Here is a 20,840-nt window from a genome sequence, read left to right as displayed (position 1 = left end):
CATGAAAATATGAAAAAAACTGAAAGCTAAAAAAACACCATTAGATTACTCAAAAAAGCTTCACTACCCTATGTCCAGAGCCATGTAGAAAGAGGGATGGGTCAGTCGTCTCTCTCATAGGCGCCAATTAGACCCAACAAGGCATCAGCTATTAGAGTTTTAATTTAACATTCTGATAACCCTATGTTTTAAGTGTTGAGTGTGAAGTTGTTTGGATGAACAGTTCTTGAGAAAGCTGCAAACGGGAATACCAAGCAATCAGTCCATTCGGATCAGGCGTGTTCTACCAACATGTGTAGAGTGCATGTCCTTTATAAAATATTTACATAGCAGATTTTGAAGACTTTTAAGCCTTTAAAAATGAGGCATTTCACTTGCCCGAATATAGAATTCCCCTGGGGCAAGTTACAGTTACAGCCTAACCAGTGTAGATGATATGCAGTCTATCCATGCGTAAGATAAAACTGTGCTGCTGCATTGAATGTAGACAGATGTACCATTGAAAGGTCACTGCCTACCAAGCCAAATATTTCATAGCACCTTACTGATTGAGATATCTTATGTTACATTGCATGTTAGATGGTAATCGACATTACCATCACAAGGCCGGAGGCAGGGGATTATACATACACACGTTATTATTATCTGTAATGATCATTGGCTCTAACTCTCTAGTGTTCAAGAATGGAATTTTCATTCAGGTAATCAGGTCTCTGAGTATCAGTTAGCACCTCTGACTGTAGCATCCAGGGGCATAAATTCATCTAAATCCACACAATATCCACAAAAACATAACACGGCATGCTGAGATGGTTCAGGACTGAAGTAACAATAGCTTCCAGCAACCACTGATCAATAGAAATAGAAATGAATTATTGAAATGCTGTTTCTGTAACAGACACATAAACACATTAAGGTAGTGTGTGGGATACTGTGAGACAAGATGCCTGCTTTTATCAAACCCACACCACAACCTCCTACATGAGGGAAAGAAGAAATAAAAAGAAAACCACAACGAGGCTTTGAAAGAGTGTGAATCCCAGTGAACCACTTAATGCAGAGTATGTAAGCTTATGTCCTCCATGTCCTCATGAAGGTGATTTTAGTGCAGCTAAACCTGATGCAGTCTAATTTGATAGTCCAAAATGAAATGTAACAATGAATCCCATCATCAAGAATAATATAATATATATATAATGATCAGTTTTTGGTGTTGACTCAACTCATGATCATTTGTGCTGCTCTTAATAATAGCATAACTGTGTAGTTTTTGCTCATTATTCATGAAATACAATACTACCATGTCCAGGTGCAGAAACATTGAGTTTAATCAGAATGAACTGAAAAAAAGCTATGCAACCTCCAAAAGTACAGTCCTACAGTCCTATGTATGTATGATATTCTTTATAACATTACCATAATACAGTTATGTATAATAATTACATGCACCAAATGATAAGAGCATTTAGAAGCCCTCAGCACAAAAGCAACACATTTGAAATGCTTTACCTTTATTCAAGAGGATTTTGCCGTGATATACAGTATAACCACACTTACACAAACATAGGATACACATACATACATTAAGAAAAGCGTGCACTCAGTCACTGATTTACTATTTTTATCAAATTAAGTCTCCATTACCCAGAATAAATGTATCGGAGTGAAAACAGCAATAGAACTATTAAAGAAGGTTCAAGCAAGTGAACTATTTCATGCTAGCAATCTTGTTTATTCCTGGTTTCTTATCACAACGGCTCTAATAATGTAGTTGCAGTGCATTACAGTAATTTCAATGTAAGGTGCAAAACAAGCAAGCAAGAGATCTCAAGGAAGAGATCTCATGAAACATTTAAATACAGAAAGCTCAGAAAATCCTGAGCCAATGGCATATTCCAAAAGAGTCACCATGCAAACACATTCATGCTTTTGTATGTTATTAGTATTATTATTGTTATTGTTGTTAGTTACTGTGTGTAGTTGTTTCAAAACATCTAAGGTTTACATAGTAATCCAAGGTTCTTCAGATGTTTCTTTACATAGACATAAATACTGGCATTGTAACACTGATGTACTGTATAGGCTCATGAATGTGTAAAGACATGTCTAAGACATTAACAGTTTTAGAGCAACCCTTGATGGTCTTCCTCAGTCCATTGCCCCCTGACTATTGGTTGTTGTTCTGTCCATTTACCTGTAATGTTCAATAGAAAATGCCCCTGAGTCACTGGACCTCATGATGGTCTCATTATGTCTGAGTGACAGCTGTGAGCGGTACAGCCCATTGCTTTGGGAATCCAGCGGGTTGTCTGAAACCTATAGTATACAAGAGACAGAGTGCAAGAGAGATCTTTAGCATATTACTCCACATATTTCCATCCTTCAAAGTCACTGCACTAAAAGCTTAAAAGTGAATAACCATTGGACTTGCATTCATCACAAAAACACCGAAACATCTCTTCTAAAAGAAGTTAACCCCAGTGACTGATGATGAGTCATTGTTGCATTTACAGCTTGCTCTACTGCCATAAGTGGTATGACAAACCCCATATTTATGATTACCAACACAAGGACAAGACACATTCCACTGTCATCAAATACTTTACCTCTTCAAATTTCTTGGCCTTGTACTGCTCTGCCCCTTTCAGGAAGTTCAACAGTATGATGTCACACAGCACTGTGCCCTACATTATTATAATGATGAATGAAAGGTTAATTTCTGCCTCTATTTATCAATCCTGAAAAAAACCCACAGAACTAGTATATGTAAAATGACTGGTGATCTGTCATTTACACTGGTTGTGTCAAGTATAGCAGTAAAACTCACCACTCCAACTGATGTGAAGGCTGCTACCATGTTAATGAGTGTAGGAATCATGTTGAACTTGCCTGCCTATGAAGGAAGCACAGTCGCTAGTTATGTCTCCTAGTTATGACAAGCACTTTCAAATTTCAAAGTCAGCAAATTTTCATAGTGTAAATTGTAGGAGGAAATCGTCAAATGACAAGGAAGCAGACAACTTGAAAGCTGGCATTAAGGGGGTAAAAACATTGTTAGGTCTCATACTGTTTAGTCTGTTTGGATTTGATTTCCTGTTTTCCTGTTTTTTGACTACCCTTTGTCTAGCGTTTTTTTGTACCGACCCTGGGCTGTTAATAAACCGCCTTTCCACGCCTGTTTGCCTCTGGTCTGCTCTGTGGGTCCAAGAATAGTCTGTCTGAACCTGACAGTACAATCTGACCATTACCATGGACCCTGCAGTTCCAGAGTCTGTCCGCGAAGCACTTAAGACTCAAGGGCAGCGGCTTCTCATGCAGGAGAAGCAGATGACTTCCTTGAGGCAGGAATTAGTCGAATCCAGCAAAACGCCTCCCAACTAAGCAATCTGAGGAATCGACCTGCCACAAGAGGGTCCCACACAAACTCCCAGCGGGGGCGCTATCGCCTCTGCTACTTCTCCTGACTCAACTCACCTACAGTTGTCTAGGTCAAAGAGGTTTTCTGTTGAGTGACTGCAGGCCATTTATTTGTCAGTGTGAGCTTCATTTTGAGTTTCACGCAGCAGCCTTCCCCTCTGATTGTAGTAAGATTGCTTACATGATTTCTTTCATTCACTGCTCTCATTGACTCTTGTGCTGATGCTAGTCTCATGGACATTAATTTGGTTAAGCGATTTAATCTCTCTTTTGTCCCTCTAGACTCCCCCTTACCTGCCTCCGCCCTAGATGGCCATGTGATGTATTTGGTTACTCACTATACCTCTCCAGTTACGCTGACTTTTCCCGACTCTCACACTGAGCTGTTATCTTTCCACCTTGTTGGTGCACTCCAGCACCCTCTTGGGTTATCCTTGGGCTATCCTTGGTTAACTTGGCACAATCCTCATGTGGACTGGTCCTCCAGCAAGGTCCTGTCATGGAGGAGCAACTGTAAGACACAGTGCCTTTTAGCTCCCTCTGTTTCAGGCTTTCAGGGGGTTTCCACCTCACCCGAGGAGGTCGTCGAGAAGAAGTTTCCAAATCCATCTTCTGTTCCGCCCTGCTACCTGGTCCTTAAGCAGGTATTTAATAAGGCTAGAGCAACTTCACTTGCCCCTCACCGTCCTTATAATTGTGCCATAGATTTACTTTCTGGTACCTCTCTATCTGGACATGAACGTCAGGCCATGGAGGATTACCTTGGTGTTGCCCTCAAGGCTGGGATCATCTGACCTTCCTCCTCACCTGCTGGAGCCAGATTCTTATTTGTGGGGAAGAAGGATAAGACCCTTCAACCCTGCATGGATTATCAGGGACTGAACGAGATCACTGTAAAGAACAGGTATCCTCTTCCACTCATCTCCTTTGGGTTTAAGCTCCTCCATGGGGCCAAGGTATTCACCACATTGGCATTGGCATTACGCAATGCCTATCACTTGGTCTGTATCAGAGAGGGGGATGAGTGACAGCTGGACATTATAAGTATTTGGTTATGCCTTTTGGACTCACTAATGCCCCAGCTGTGTTTCAGTCTCTGGTGAACGACGTTCTCTGTGAGTACTTGAACAAGTTTGTTTTTGTTTATTTAGATGATATTCTGATCTTTTCTCCCGATATTGAGATTCATAAGCAACATGTCAGGCAGGTTATAGAACAATTACTGCATAACCAACAGTTTGTCAAGGTTGAAAAATGCAAATTTCATGTGTCTACTGTGGGAAGTTTTGTCACCACCCCTGTGTTGATTCTGCCCTTTCCTAAATGGCAGTTTGATGGACGCCTCTGATTTGAGGGCAGGAACAGTACTCTCCCTGCATTCTGAGAGGGACGACAAGCTCCACCTATGTGCATTCTTGTCTCGCAGGTTTTCGTCTGCAGAGAGGAACTACGATGTTGGGGACCATGAACTGCTGGCCATTAAACTGTCCCTGGAGGAGTTAAGGCATTGGCTGGAGGGGGCTGAACTACCCTTCCTTGTCTGGATGGGGCTGAACTACCCTTCCTTGTCTGGATGGATCATAAGAAAATTGAGTACATCAGGACAGCTAAGAGATTAAACCCTCAACAAGCCAGATGGGCGCTGTTTTCTCCTGATTCAACTTCACCATATCCTATCATCGTGGTTCAAATAACAGTAAACCTGATGCCCTGTCTAGACTGTTTAAAGGGGAATGCGTTCCTAAGGAGCCTGAGACTATAATCCCTGAGACTTATGTTGGGTTGTGTCACCTGGGGAATAGAGGAGCGGGTCAAGAGAGTAAACCAAGAGAAACAGATTCCTCCCGAGGTACCACCCAACCCAAGTTATTTGTCACAGCTGACCTTCGGGGTTCGTGATTACGTGGGCTCATTCCTCCCTGATTTCTTGTCATCCTGGTTTCCACAGAACTCTGACTGTCTGTGAGAGGTTTTGGTGGCCCAGAATAAGAAATGAGGTCAGAAGGTATGTGGCAGCCTACACAACCTGTGAGCAGAACAAGAGCAAGACTGTCCCCAGTGCTGGTCTTCTCCAACCCCTTCCGTGTCACAGCGGTGTTGGTCAGACTTACAGTAGTAGACCGTTTCTCCAGGGTGGTGTGGTTCATACCTTTACCACGCATTCCCTCCGCCAAGGAGACAACAGAGGCGCTCATGACTCGTGTTTGTCGAGTTTTTGGGTTTCCTAAGAACGTCCTGTCTGACCGGGCTCGCAGGTTGTGGCTCAGTTTTGGAGGGCTTTCTGTCGACTCATGGGTGACCTCAGGCCACCATCCTCAACTCAAACCAATGGGCAGACAGAGCAGTTAAACCAAGAGCTGGAGAAGGGGCTACGCTGCCTAGATTCCCGAAATCCTGCCTCATAGAGCAAGTAAGTCATGTGGGTGGAATATGTTCACAACACGCTTCCCTGAACGTCCATTGGCATCTCTCTCTCTGTGAGACTCAACCTTTCCAGGTGTCTTTGGGTGAATCCCACCTTTCATGTCAGCAAGGTTCAGCCTGTCAGGACGAGCCCCTTGGTCCCGCCTACGAGGCCCCCTCCTCCCACCTGGATTGTCGATGGGGGTTCAGTCTACTCCATTCAGCGGCTGTTGGCTGTTCGCCATAGGGGAAGGGGTTTCCAGCACCTCGTGGACTGGGCTATGGACCAGAAGAGAGGTATTGGGTCTCTTCCTGACACATCGTGGATCCCAATCTCGTATGGGACTTCTATCATGACCACCTTCATGTTCCTGGGCCTTCGAGGGCTGGCCGTTTGGGGGGGGATATTGTAAGGTCCGAAAGGCTATAGAGAGACTTCAACAGCAACAACACTAAGGATATGTGGCAGGTAATCCAGAACATCACAGGTCAATGCTGTGATCATCTCAGCAGAAAGTTAGCTTTAGGCTACATCCACGTTGGTTTGTGCCTCTCCGCCACTCTACTCCGGCGTTTTCAAGCCCCTGAAACTGAATAATTTTGATATGCTGTCGACCCCGTATTCGTTTGAATATGGAGGTGTTGCGGATTAGTGTAGATACAGTCCTCCAAAACCTTTCTGGATACAATGACATAAAATGTCATGGTCCCTTCCTGATTGAACCTTGCCAGTCTGATGTCATCTTCCCTGATTCAATGTGCTCGTATCATCATGCACAATATGCATGCTTGGCCATGCGACAATTGCGTGAATTGCGAGCAGCTGTAAGAATCCTGCTAAGAGTTAAGCTCCTGTACCTGATAACACGTGGCCTTGTACTAAAAATATGACTGAAATCCCTGACATGCAGAGATCTCTATTGTGAAGCATGTGGATGGTACCCCCATCATTAAACAACACCGAAAATTCATATCAGAAGAAAATCGACAGTCTTGCAGAATAGTCCAAAGAGAACAACCTGCTGCTAAACATCAATAAGGAGATGATGATTTTAGAAGAAAGAGAGCCACCCCTGTCTACAGCAGAGTTGCTGAGGTGGAGCACTCAGCCCTATTTGATATGGGAATGAATGGCTGATAGACAAACATGGGCACAAACACTCACACACCCCACCCCCTCTGCCTCTCTCACTTGCTCTCTCTCTCGCTCTCCTGCTCTCTCTCTCTCTCTCTCTCTCTCTCTCTCTCAACCTAACCGGTCAAGGCAGATGGCCGCCCATCTTGAGCCGGGGTCTGCTCCGAGGTTTCTGCCTTCTAAAAGGCAGTTTTTCCTCGCCACTGTCGCCAAGTGCTTGCTCAAGGGGGAATGTTGGGCTCTCTCTATTTACAATTTAATTAAAGAGTTTGGTCTAGACCTGCTCAAATTGGAAAGTGTCATGAGATAACTTTTGTTGTGAATTGGTGCTATATAAATAAACTGAATTGAAATTGAAATTGAAACACAGATATATACTCACATTTCCATTGACAAGAACATCAAACCTAATAGCATAGGCTTTGACCAAAGTGCGGTAGTCTGTCCCATTCTCCATTTTATAGTATTTGGCAAACCTTTAATGACAGACAAATCACACAACAACTGTGAATTACAACAGAGAATTAAAAAAAAACATCAAAACCATAAATGATTATTTATATTTCATACTTGAAAGCAAGGTTCAGGAGAGCAAACATCCACAATGGTAAAAGTTCTAACAGCCAGATACAAAATATTAAATGGTCTTGTATATTGATTTCATTGATTGTCACACCACAGTTAAAGACACCTGTATAAAGCTGATTTATATTACTCATGTTGAGTTATCGGCATGGTCTGATATTGTTGATAGTTTCTATCAGTTGACAGTTCCCTACTATTATTATTATTATTATTATTATGATTATTATTATTATTACAATTGGTAGTTGATAGTTCCCTATTATCCCACCAGAGATTTGCGTTCCCAAAATTCAGGGCTACTTGTGGTTCCTAGAGTCTTCAAAAGTAGATTGGGAGCCAGAACCTTTAGTTATCAAGGTCCTCTACTATGGAACCATCTTCCGGTTTCGGTCCGGGAGGCGGACACCCTCTCTACATTTAAGAGTAAACTAAAAACTTTCCTTTTTGATAAAGCTTATAATCATGCTGCTATAGACTTAGACTGCCGGGGGTCCTCCAATGACGCACTGAGCTCTTTCTTCCTCTTCCTCTCCTTCTGCACTCATTTATGTCCCATTAATGCATATCACCAACCCAACTTCTTCCCTGGAGTCCTTGTGCTTTTTCGTCTCGCAAGTTCCAATGGATCATGGTTGGAGCTCCTGCTGCGGTCCTGCTCGAAACTCACTGCGATTACTACTGTTTAGTCATAATCTATTTTAACTCTGTTACTACTCTGTACAGCTACTACCATTATTACTGTTACTAATAGTGCTATCATAATCACCATAGTACCTCCTGTATACTCCATTATCATTATCTAAAGTTCCATTATTTCTAGTATTATTACTGCTTCTATGCATCTCTGCTTGTGTGCTCCTTCTCTCACGCCTCACCCCCCTCTCCCTCTCGCTCCTTGTCTCTCTCTCTCTCTCTCTCTCTCTCAACCCAACCAGTCAAGGCAGATGGCCTGTTTTTGTATGAAAGTAGAAGTTTGGATCTGTTGCTGCTAGGTCATGGTGTCATCACAGTCATTATCAAATTATCCACTGGGTACCATGAAAACCTGCAATGGACTTGCAATCTGGCCAATAATTGTTGAGTTCTATTGTTGTGTTCTCTGGATGGAAGACCACACACATAGCGAAATACCTGAAATTGTAGCCCGGAGAGACAGCATTCTTCTGTGACATTGCATCTAGTCGGGTGAATGAGTATGATGGGTTACATTGGTCGTCTGACTTGTCCAGATCACATATCCAGCCGATCTTTATACCAATCACTCCTCCCTGACAGAAAACATGAATGTTATGTTCTCAGTATTTTCTCCTAGAAATAATATTCATGCACCTAATTTGCACTGGCTAATACATTTGGAAGAAATGTTAGGCTGCCTATGTTATGATCCCAAGTACAGTATTATTTATATGTTGATCTTCATGTTCATAGAGTGGGTGACATTGTACAGCCCACCACAGCAAACTAGGGTTTCGTGTCTTGCTTCATGCAAGACTTAGGTTACAAAAAGACATCCTAAACCAGGGATACACTGTGAGATTACCTCACCTACAGTGACTTCATACCTAGCATAAAGTAATGGCTTTGTCTGGAACTCCCTAAACAGCAAATATGTTAAGTTAGTTTCTCTCTGTTGTTGTTACTTATTGCAATAAATTGTGTCTAATTATATCAATGATGTGTGGTGAAGTCTGCACCCCAAGCAGACTCTTCTTGAGGCACTTTCTGGGCTTCATTAAATGTAGTTTTGCATAGCCCTCAGCACTCAGACTTCCAGACATGCTTACAAAGTCCACACGTCTACAAGGGCGTTAATGTCTGGACAGTTGGATTCACCCTCACTCTACCTGACTGCATGTGCATTATGAGAGGAGAGGGAAAGACACTTCTGCCAGAAGGGCTTACATTACATTATAATGTAATGGACTTGTGTATATAACTAATTTTCAACCAAGTTGCACAGCACAAGACAGGAAGGACTTAGCCTGGGTGGTGAGGACAGCACAGAGGATTGTGGGCTGCCATCTACCAGATCTGGACTTAGTTTACACTGCCCGAGTCCAGAAAAAGGCCAGACGCATTGCTACAGATCCCACCCACCCAGGCAACAAACTGTTTTTACCACTTCCATCAGGAAAGCGGTACAGAAGCATTAAAACAAGCACAAACAGACTCATGGATAGCTTCTTCCCCAGAGCTGTAAAAGCAATAGCCCCTCTGCAGTGAAACACTCACATCCCATCCCCCTACAGGACTTCACACAGACATATACACACAACTTCTTACACACACACAAACACACACTCAGCATACCATAGACTTTACTTTGTGTTTTATATTTTTATATTTTGCTTTAGTGTTCATTTTAAAATTTTGCTGCTATTTATACGTGTGCATTTGAGCTGAGAATCTTTACAAAATTTCGTTATGCTTGCATAATGACAACAAAGACTCTTGAATCTTCAGTTTTATGCCAAGTTTTAAAACTTTGACTTGAGACTCGAGCAAGACTTGTGTGGCAATGTGGCAAACTTCACACTCAAACATATCTCCCAGCTACAGCTAGGGGGCAGTCAATGTTGACAGGCAGTGTGCATTCATGCGTTTCAGAGGCATGGCACTGGAGGGAGTTCTGAGATCTTTGAGGGTTGAACTACTGTATAATTGATGGATACTGCTATAGAGACATGACCTTAGATTTGAAAGCAAAACAAGACAAGTCGCACATTCTATCCCTATAAAAACATAGCTAGTAAGACATCTAGATGGAATCCATTATATGCCCACACACCACCAATCATGAAATCTGACAGATGAAATGAATAGTACTGATTACTTTGTTACAAGTAAACATTTTGTCATTGAAGTTGATGTACTGATAACAGAAAAAATGGGCAGGCTTAAGGATTTGAGCAACTTGGCATGGGCTAAATTATGATGGCTCAATGATTGGGTTATCTCCATAGCTGCAGCTCTTATGGGATGTTCCCAGGCTGCACTGGTCAGGACCTACCAAAAGTAGACCAAGGAAAAAAAAAACAGTGAACTAGCGACAGGGTCATGGGCAGCCAAGAATCACTGATGCATGTGCATAGCGAAGGTCGACCCGTGTTGTCCAATACAGTAGTAGAACTACTGTAGCTCAAATAGCTGATGGTGGTTTAAACAGAAATGTGTCAGAACGAAAAGTACAATGCAGTTTGTTGCGTATGGGGCTGCGTGGTCGCAGACCGGTCAGGGTGCCCATGCTGACTCGTGTCCACTGACAAAAGCACCTACAATGGGCACATGAGTATCAGAACTGGACCACAGAGCAATAGAAGAAGGTGGCCTTGTCTGATGAATCACATTTTCTTTTCCATCATATGGATGGCCAGGTGCATATGCATTGCTTACCTGGAGAAGAAATGACACCAGGATGCACTATCAGAAGAAAGCAAACCAGCGGAGGGCCCTTCCATTCATGTGGATGTTAGTTTCACAGGTATTACCTACCTAAACATTGTTGCTTATCAAGTAAAGTCCTTCATGGAAACAATATTCCCTGATGGCGGTGGCCTCTTTCAGGAGGATAATGGGCCCTACCATGAAACATGGATCAAGAATGGTTTGAGGAACACAACGAGTTTAAAGTGTTAACTTGCAGTCCAAATTTTCCAGATCTCAATCCAATTGAGCATCTGTGGGATGTGCTGGAAAAACAAGCTGGATCCATGGAAGCGCCACTTCGCAGCTTACAGGACTAAAAGGATCTGCTACTGACAGCTTTGTGCCAGATACCACATCATACCTTCAAAGGTCTAGTGGAATATATGCCTCGGTAGGCTGAGGCTGTTTTGGCAGAAAAAGGGGAAACTACTCCATGTTATGTGGGTCTTCATAATGTTAAGGCTGATCTGTGTACTTTGCATAGTGATTAGGCCTATGCACAGAAATGATAAAATTTCAAATAAATAGAAGGGAAAATGTTTCATTGTAACGGTCAGTACAGAGACCAGAGAAAAGATTTGCGTTGACTTGCAATTTTCTTCTAAAGACATGACTCAGACCTTCACCAAAAGCCTTAAAGCATCTCATCACTCTACCTTGTCAGCCAATTTCGTGAAGTTCTGCTGCGCGTAGCGGACCACATCTCCCACTCTAAAGATGGGGCAGTAGGTGTTGTTGATCATGTCAAAGTTACATTTTTTGATGTAATCATCAGTGATGGTAGAAAGGAAGTTCCCTCTGCACAAATATAGACATGAAATTATCAAAATTATCAACATGCCAGACTTTATCTGCGTCATCATCGTCATCATCATCATCATCAATGTTATATTAAAAGCATAATTGTCATACTTAGTGTAGTTGAAGGTGGGGAAGCGGATGCTATTCTTAATGAAGATGGTGAAATTCTCCACTTCCATCATTGGTATACTTACAGAGTGGATAAGGGAGGAACACAGAGAGAAAAGAAAATCCAGACATACAAACAGCATTGTGTTACTTTTGTTGAGCCTCACAAAGCAAGCACACAATTTTATGCCTTTATCATGGCATGGAAAGGGCGCAGTTGCTACCAGTTCACCTTCGTACTATTGGGATGCAAGCAGAATCTCAGATATCTCAAAAACTGGGCAAATAAAACAAAAACATCTAAATGGACAGATATTATCAGATGTTAGTGACCACTGAAAGAGAGTATTGCTTCAACATAGCAACATGTTTGAAATGAACTGTATACAGTCTCTCAAGTTAATATTTATCAGAGAGTAACAGTACAGAATAGGGGTGGTATTGCCTTGTATAAAAAGAGTTTTGTCTTACGTCTTGATAGTGTCAATCTCAGCAGGACACCATCCTTTTATCTCACACATCTTGACTGTAGCATTGAAAGGAACACATTTCCCTGTAAGAATCCCTGAGCCAGAAAAGAAACACTTTTATGCAAACTTCAAATGAAAAAAATACACTGTAAGCCAAGAAATAAATGCCAGTACTAATATTTTAATTCATCTCTTAGGCATCAGTTTTGTAAAGGTAATAGTTCAAAAATTGTTTTTTTATCAAATACTGTACTTCACCATAACTTCCTGGCTTGTTGAGGTGCCTTGTACAGTCACTGTCCTGGGTACAAATATACTTCTTCTCACTCTGGGTAACACACAATCACACATCAAGGTGGAATTAACAACCATATTTATATAAAAATTATTTAAAAGGTTATTTATATGAATATGACCATATGTTTTTTAACATGGTATCAATAATAAACTTTTAAATATCACAGATACTGACAATACTGGTATATCACAACACCCCTGGTGCTCATTTTAGATTATGGTTTCTCCAAATTCAGCTTAAGTGAAGATTGTGTACCTTTATCAGTGTAGTTTGTGTCGTAGTAGCTGTATTCACATTTCAAGTGCTTTATACTCTTAACTTGCACTGATGTACTACTCTGACAAGAAAAACAAGTCCACAAGACACATATTTTAACATATGTAAAACTGATTATCGAGAATTTATAACACCTTGATTTTAAAGTACCAGTGTTGGGAGACTGGTAGCACTACCATAACAGTGCCTGTGAAGGGACAGAATTTGACAGAAGGCAATGCAAAAGAGATGGCATGCACACTTGTGAACACTTCCTCTTTGGTCAGAATGCACCTCAACGCTCATATATAGTAGCTGTAATGGTAGTAGAAGTGTTAATAACTGTGAGGAACTAATAATGGTAGAAGTACTGCACCAATAATAGTGACAGCAGCTGACCTCAGGACAGTAACCTTGAACTTGGTTCTCTGTAGTGATCATTTTGGTGATAATGCAGAAGACTGAAGCCCCCTGCAGAAGAAGAAGAAGACATTATGTAGAACATATTATCACTGTCCCACTGTCAGTCATCAATTTGTCCATCCATCCCTCCATACTTGTGCAGGTGTGACATAGTCAGCAACATCCATGACCCTGTCATTGTAGATTCCAAAGCCTTTGACCTTGGTCATCACTGAGGATTCAATAGCTGTGTCTCTCACCTGATAGGCCTTCTCATAGACAAACACCCACCTGAAACAAACACATACACACATACATACAGACAAATCAAACAAAATGTGTATCTGAAATCTTCTGCCTCTGAGGTACAGCTGGGACAAACAGACAGAAATATTAAAACATCATTTTCAACATAATGTGTTTCTTCTGTCAGATCTTATGCTAATACATAGTGGAGCCTGTTCATGTATCACTCATGTCATTCACTGAATTAGATTATAGGCTGTAGTGCTGCTGTCTGTTCCTCATTTTTGTCTGACTGCTTGCTTTGTCACCTGCTGTGGACTGAATAAGTAGTGACCTGAAAAAGATAAAAATGAATAAATAAATAAATGTAAAAAAAAGTAAAATGTAAAAAGTAGCACCTATTCAATTCAGTTTATTTATATAGCACCAATTCACAACAAAATTTATCTCATGACAATTTCCAATTAGAGCAGGTCTCGACCATACACTTTAATTAAATTTTGTAAGACAGAGAACCCAACATTCCCCTATGAGCAAGCGCTTCGCGACAGTGGCGAGGAAAAACTGCCTTTTAGAAGGCAGAAACCTCGGAGCGGACCCCTGGGCGGCCATCTGCCTTGACCGGTTGGGTTGAGAGAGAGAGAAAGAGAGAGGGGCAGAGGGGGAGAGGGGTCGGGGGTGGGGGCTGAGAGAAGGAGCACACAAACACAGATGCATAGCAGCAGTAATAATACCAGAAGTATTGGAACTACAGATAATAATAATGATGAAGTATACAGAAGGTACTATGGTGATTATGTTAACAATAATAATGGTAGTAGCTGTACAGAGCAGTAAGAGAATTAAAATAAATCAGTAGTAATCTCAGTAGGTTTCAAGCAGGACCGCAGCAGGAGGCCCAACCCCGATCCATGGGAACCTGCGAGACAAGAAAGCACAAGAATTCAGAGGAAGAACTTGAGTTAGTATCACGCCTTAATGGAACATAAATGAGTGCAGAAGGAGAGGGAGAGGAAGAGAGAGCTCAGTGTGTCATGGGAAATCCCCCGGCAGTCTAAGCCTATAGCAGCATGACCAGGGGCCGGCCGGCCCAGCCCTAACTGTAAGCTTTATCAAAAAGGAAAGTTTTAAGTCTACTCTTAAACGTAGAGAGGGTGTCCGCTTCCCGGACCGAACCCGGAAAATGGTTCCATAGTCCATAGCTTGATAAACAAAGGCTCTGGTTCCCAATCTACTTTTGAAGACTCTAGGAACCACAAGTAACCCTGCATCTTGGGAACATAAAGCTCTGGTGGGATAATAGGGTACTATCAACTATTTAAGATATGATGGTGCCTGGCCGTTCAGGGCTTTATATGTGAGGAGAAGAATTTTAACACTATCTTGGATTTTATGGTTAGCCAATGTAGATAACCAGTGCAGGAGAAATATGATCTCTAATGCTGGTTCTTGTGAGTAATCATGCATCAGCATTCCAGATTAGCTAGAAAGTTACAGACTTATTGGGGCAACCTGATAAAAGGGAGTTACAGTAATCCAGCCTGGAAGTAATACATGCATGCACTAATTTTTCTGCATCTTTCTGACTCTGACCTAATTTTGGCAATATTGTGGAGTTGAAAGAATGCAGTCTTGAAATGTGTGTTATGTGTGAGTTAAAGGACATGTCCTGATCAAAAATAACTTCTAGATTCCCTACAGTGGAGGCCAAGGCTAAGCCATCTAGATATAATTATTTGAAAATTTGTTTCGAAGCTGTTTAGGGCCCAGAACAATTTTTCAGTTTTGTCTGAATTTAGAAGTAGGAAATTGCAAGTCATCCAAAAATAGGACTGAAATCAGCTTAATGCAGTTCCTTTGATGCCAATTAGGTGTTCCAATCTGTGTAATAAGAAGGAATGATCAATGGTGTCAAATGCTGCTCTAAGGTCTAACAGTACAAGGATAGAGATAAGTTCCTTGTCTGATGCCAAGAGAAGGTCATTTGTGACTTTGACTAATGCCGTCTTTGTGCTATGGTGAGCTCTAAAACCAGATTGAAAATCCTAAAACAAGTTATTACTATGTAGAAAGTCATATAGCTGATTGGCGACTGTTCTCTCAAGGATCTTGGAGAGAAATAGAACATTAGATATTGATCTATAGTTACTTAGAAACTCTGGGTCAAGTGTGTGCTTTTTAAGGAGAGGTTTGACTACAGCTACTTTAAGATGAGGGTATATAGCCTGTTATGAGGGACAGATTGATTATATGTAATAGACAGGTGCTAAGTAAGGGTAAAACTTCTTTGGGCAGCTTAGTTGGTATGGAGTCTAAGAGGCATGTTGTTGGTTTAGATGAAAAAATGAATGAATTTGATGAAGGAAAATGGGAGAAAAGCAGTCAAGATGATTATCTGGTTGCACTGCTGTTTCTAAGGCTCCAGTGTTTGAAGGTAGATCAGTACCAACTGAGGTCAGTAGGTGTTGAATTTTGTCTGATGTTTAAAATCTTGTCATTGAAAAAAAAAAGGTCATAAAGTCATTGCTGCTGAGGGTTACAGGGATACAAGGCTCGATAGCACTATGGCTCTCTGTCAGCCTGGCTACAATGCCGAACAGAAACCTGGGGTTGTGCTTGTTATCCTCAATTAATTTTGAGGAATGGAATCCAAACTGCTTAGTGTGGCATAGAACTGCTAGATCTATAGAAGTCAGTGTTGATTGCAACTGTACTGGAATGTTTCCTAACACCCAATATACCGCCGTAACTTTGTGCTTTTTTCGGGATGTCCCAAGAGGATTACACATCTCAAAGTCATCAATGTACAGAATGAGACTAACTCTGTCTTTCTCAGAGAAAAAACATTTCTGATAGAGCCATCATGAAACATCTGGTACTGCAAAGTATTTTCAGAATTTATCTCACACCCAAGTGCCTTTTCTTGAATAGACTTCTTATTTAACACCTGCTACAAAGACTGCAATAGTGGGACATACTGGAATGTTTTATCCCCTTTTTCATTAAGCGGTTCAACAACTGAAAAATGTTTCTTCATAAATTCTCTTCTCTTGTATGAGATAGTGAATGGCCCTTCTGTCCCCCAAGCAGTACTAACAGGATGTGACTCACAAATATTTTTCCTCAAATCTGAGATAACAGCTGAATCCAGTTCACAGTTATGGCTTTTCAAGCTGGACTCAACCACATCCCTTAGAGCCGGACCAGATGCACGAAGATATGAACAAGAACTCATCATTTCAACAATACATTTGTTGGTTATGTAAAGTAAATTAAATTTGCTTCGAATTTACTAATCCCTGCCACCCACCCAAGACACTATTTGCAAGACTGAAACAGCATATTTTAAAGTCAAAACAGCAAATATCGTCAATATTTTATATATGAATAAGACACTCCAGAAACAAAGGTGAAATAGTTTGATATTAAATCCTTTTAATATCGTTTTAGTTCATTGTATCAGCAACTAAAGAAGTACAGCAGTGGCTAGCAGAAGATATAGATGAACTCTAACAAGTTTACTAAATTCACAATCACCTGTCCTCAAAAAGAAACGTGTCACATGCATCAGGCAGGCTCAAGTTAGCATTTGATAACTAACTAGCAGGCTAAACTGATTCTAATGTTAAATATTCAGTATTTCACCACTGACTTCAATTCGACAGCAAACAGCAACGTACAAAAATTAATTAAGAATTTAACCTACCCTTATGGTTCCATATTGATGAACTTTCTCGACAAATTTGCGACCACACAGTGCTTGTCCTCTGTCCTCTGGTCAGAGCTGCTATGTTAGAACATGTCTCAGCGCGCATGAATGAAAAAAGCACAAACGGTTCTCTGGCATGGTGGCGAGATTGATTCCTATTACCCAAGTACATTTTACTTTCCTCTATCACGGTGTAAAGTCAATACATTATTTTGGTAAATATTACTTAGCCTGAATGATGAAATTTACATATTAAAATAAGGATACAAAGTCACATTACATTACATTACACTTAATTTAGCAGATGCTTTTATCCAAAGTGACTTTCAGCTGAAAGGTAGAGCTGGGTGTCATCCACATAGCAGTGAATGTGAATATGATGTTTGCGGAAAATGTGACAGAGGGCGAGAAGGTATGTGTGGTGTCTGAGTGTGTGTGTGTGTGTGTGTGTGTGTGAGGGAGATATGGAGTAAGACAACTATCAGAATGATGCGTGCATGATTCTAAAAATTTGTATCCGTAATGTTGAACATCTGTATGTCAATAAAAGTGTTGTGCACAAAATTCTGCTGTCACATACGTGAGTCTGAGATAATCCTGAGGTTAGGATTGTTTTTATGTGAGTATAAATCTAAAAGCTGTGAGTGCAAAGTCTTGTGACTACAACTCTTAATTGCTATGACTACAAATTCAGGTTTGTGGGTATGAGTTGAATAGTGTTGAAATGACATCACTGAGGTCACAGACAGGTCACAGGGGAAAGTAATCAAAATAGTTAATTTGAGACCTAATGTTGATCAAAATCCAACTTTCAGCGATTTATAAACTATGTCATGTAGCATATAAATCTGTTCATCGCAAGGCCTCCTCTCGGCCATGCAACATTTGTTTTTCTTTAAAGAAGCCGGAGAGAAATCAATCCATGGAGCAGTGGACAACATTATTTATCACATTGGATGTTACGATGTATATATTTGTGTAGTCTTCTCTGTCATAAACAAGAGATTATTGCCAGGTTTACTTCTCCGTCGCGTTAACGTTTTACCGCCACAAATGCCCTGACGTCACCATGAGCCCTTCGAGCGGCGTCCCTAGCAACAGTGTGTCATATTTAACTTCAGCTTACAGAAATAGCAGAGCATAGAATGCAGCAATTGACAACATTCAATAGAGCCCTGTAATAATTATTATTTGCCTGCAGTCACTTGCTTGAGATCAGGTGTGTGTGGTCTGCTGGAGTAGACTGGCTTGCTGTTTGGTATAGATGCTGACAATTATTAAATAAACTATTTCAAATTCTGCAGGTCGGTGGTAATCAATTAGCACAAGCCAACTTCTTACGCTAGTAATGCTATCAATAACTTAGCCGGCCCGCATGTCGTTACCTTGCAAGCTAAAGCAGTAAGTCTGTAAGTCCAAGAACTGTATATTATTTTAAAACAGTACAATTTCATGGAATAAATACTTGATACACACATTATTGACTTTACCTGTGATGCTGAGTCTCCCGGTTCACTGTCGTCAGCCATCTTTGGATTTGGAGCATGCACAGTTGGGAAAATCGCGGTTCGATTACTTTCCCCTGTGACCTGCCTGTGACCTCAGTGACGTCATTTCAGCACTTTTCGACTCGTACCCACAAACCTGAATTTGTAGTCATTGCAATTAAGAGTTGTATTCACAAGACTTTGCACTGACAGCTTTTAGATTTATACTCGCATAAAAACAATCCTAACCTGAACAATTTCTCAGACTCACGTATGTGACAGCAGAATTTTGTGCACAACACTTTTATTACAATACAAATGATCAGCGTTACGAATATGGTTAGAATCATGCACACATCATTTTGATAGTTGTCTTACTCCATAGGGAGAGTGAGAGGAGTAAGATTATATGAAAAGAGAAATTACAGACTTGTAATTTTGAATTAATTCTGAATTAAAAGTTAAATGGACTGTACTGTATATAGCACTTTTTTAGTGTGACTGACCACTCGTGCTTTGCAGTACAAGCCAATATTCACTCATTCACACTCACATTCATGCACAGGTGGCAAAGGATGCCATGCAAGGTGCCACCTGCTCATCAGCGGTGATAATTATTCACACAAACACTCTTACACCAATGGAACAGCCACTGTGACTTGTAGACTGCAGGGGATTGAACCACTGACCTTCCATGGGGTGGATGGCCACTCTACCTCCTCAGCCACAGTTGCCGCATTGATGTTTTAAAATAAATTTCAATCATTTATAGTATTAACATCTATTATATACTTTACATATAAGTTGTCCCTTGATTTTAAAATTGTCCTTTCATTTCATAACCACCATTAGTTGCATTGTAATGAGTAGTATATTGTCAATTAATCAGAGGCTGTGTGGTAATAATAATAATGATAACAATCATCATCATCATCAACATGAAATGCTATTTATTTTTCATTCAGCCAGAATGAAAGGAAATACTCACCCAATGAAGTAAGTGATGATGAGGAGTTGCACGATGCGGTTGATGATGCCGATGGTCCAGCTCTTCACTACCACTGACTTTGTGGTTTCATAAGTGAAGAAGTCTTTTATACAAGACCACATCCTAGCAGAATGTGTCTGAGTAAATACAAAAACTGTTGTGTTTAGGGTTAGGGTTGTTTGTGTATCCTCTGTGTGTGATATTGTTCTTAGAAACATACAGCAAATCACATAACTTTAAGGAAAATCACACTGTGGGTGAATTACTGTAGTAAAGAATGAAGCTGAACTTCAGTTACAGAGTTTGGTCTCCAAATGTGGTTGACATCTTCATTATCATTTTGCGTTGCATGAGAAAAAAATAAATTAATATTTCTGGTCCATCACTGAGAGCAGTATTCAGATATCCAAGAGTTGTAGTTCTTCTTCATGGAGAAGCTGTCTTTGAAATCCCTGTAGCCCTTGTAGCACATCTTCTTCATATGATGCTCTCTTCCTGTAATTTCAGACTTCATGTATCACGATGACTAACTACTCAACAAGCAAACACCCTTCTCTCTTGCTTTTTGTTCTCTCTTAACCTACTCTGATAGTCTCTTTCTTTCTTCTCTCTCTCTCTCTGGCTCTCTCTCTCGCTCTCTCTCTCTCTCTGGCTCTCTCTCTCTCTCTCGCTCTCTCTCTCTTTCTCTCTCTCTCTCTCGCTCTCTCTTTCTCGCTCTCTCTCTCTCTCATTTATCTCGTTTATCTCTGACTCTATGGTTCTCCCTTCGATTATCTAAATGACTCCTTTCAAGTTCCTCTCCCTGCTTCTGCTCAGAGCACCATGGGTTTATAGTCAAAGGGGAAAAAAAAAACGGCACATGAATATAGAATAAAAAAAATAATATTTTGTGATCAGTGTTTAAAATCTACTTTCAGGTATGGTAAAATTCAGATTTTTTTTTTTCAGATTCATTACGTTCATAAGTAAATGTAAACTCTGGGGGAAACTGTCTTTAAACGTATTTAAACTGGATTTAGGCCAAACTTTTTTGGATTTAGGTTTATTGTTTTACTAAGAAGTCTTCATAAGTTCCAGAATGTTGAAGTCTCAACAGAGCCATAAAACCTA

At 40.8% G+C, this 20,840-nt stretch overlaps 1 protein-coding gene across 1 annotated transcript; it reads right to left on the bottom strand.

Annotated features, from left to right (window-relative positions):
• Positions 1–217: 217 nt before the first annotated feature.
• Positions 218–19,852, bottom strand: p2rx3b (purinergic receptor P2X, ligand-gated ion channel, 3b). Its single transcript, XM_046378292.1, has 14 exons — positions 19,731–19,852; positions 14,450–14,465; positions 13,855–13,880; positions 13,456–13,591; positions 13,298–13,369; positions 12,604–12,673; positions 12,347–12,440; positions 11,879–11,956; positions 11,623–11,764; positions 8,672–8,808; positions 7,338–7,431; positions 2,828–2,893; positions 2,607–2,684; positions 218–2,316 (listed from the first exon to the last, which is right to left on the bottom strand). The coding sequence occupies exons 1-14, from the start codon at positions 19,850–19,852 to the stop codon at positions 2,191–2,193; spliced, it is 1,257 nt and encodes a 418-aa protein (XP_046234248.1). The 3' UTR covers positions 218–2,190.
• Positions 19,853–20,840: the final 988 nt, after the last annotated feature.

Source organism: Scatophagus argus, chromosome 2 (genome assembly GCF_020382885.2).
Source record: "Scatophagus argus isolate fScaArg1 chromosome 2, fScaArg1.pri, whole genome shotgun sequence".
In the NCBI taxonomy this organism is placed as follows: domain Eukaryota; kingdom Metazoa; phylum Chordata; class Actinopteri; family Scatophagidae; genus Scatophagus; species Scatophagus argus.
The sequence above is the reverse complement of the archived record's forward strand: the minus strand, read 5'-3'. Positions and strand labels throughout refer to the sequence as shown.

Excerpts from the sequence above, each read along its gene's own strand:
- p2rx3b (XM_046378292.1), bottom strand. The coding sequence starts at position 19,852 with ATGTGGTCTTGTATAAAAGACTTCTTCACTTATGAAACCACAAAGTCA. Across the intron at positions 11,765-11,878 it reads CCCACCTTCAACTACACTAA|AGGGAACTTCCTTTCTACCA; the intron begins GTATGACAATTA and ends ATATTTGTGCAG. Across the intron at positions 7,432-8,671 it reads TCTCCGGGCTACAATTTCAG|GTTTGCCAAATACTATAAAA; the intron begins GTATTTCGCTAT and ends CTGTCATTAAAG.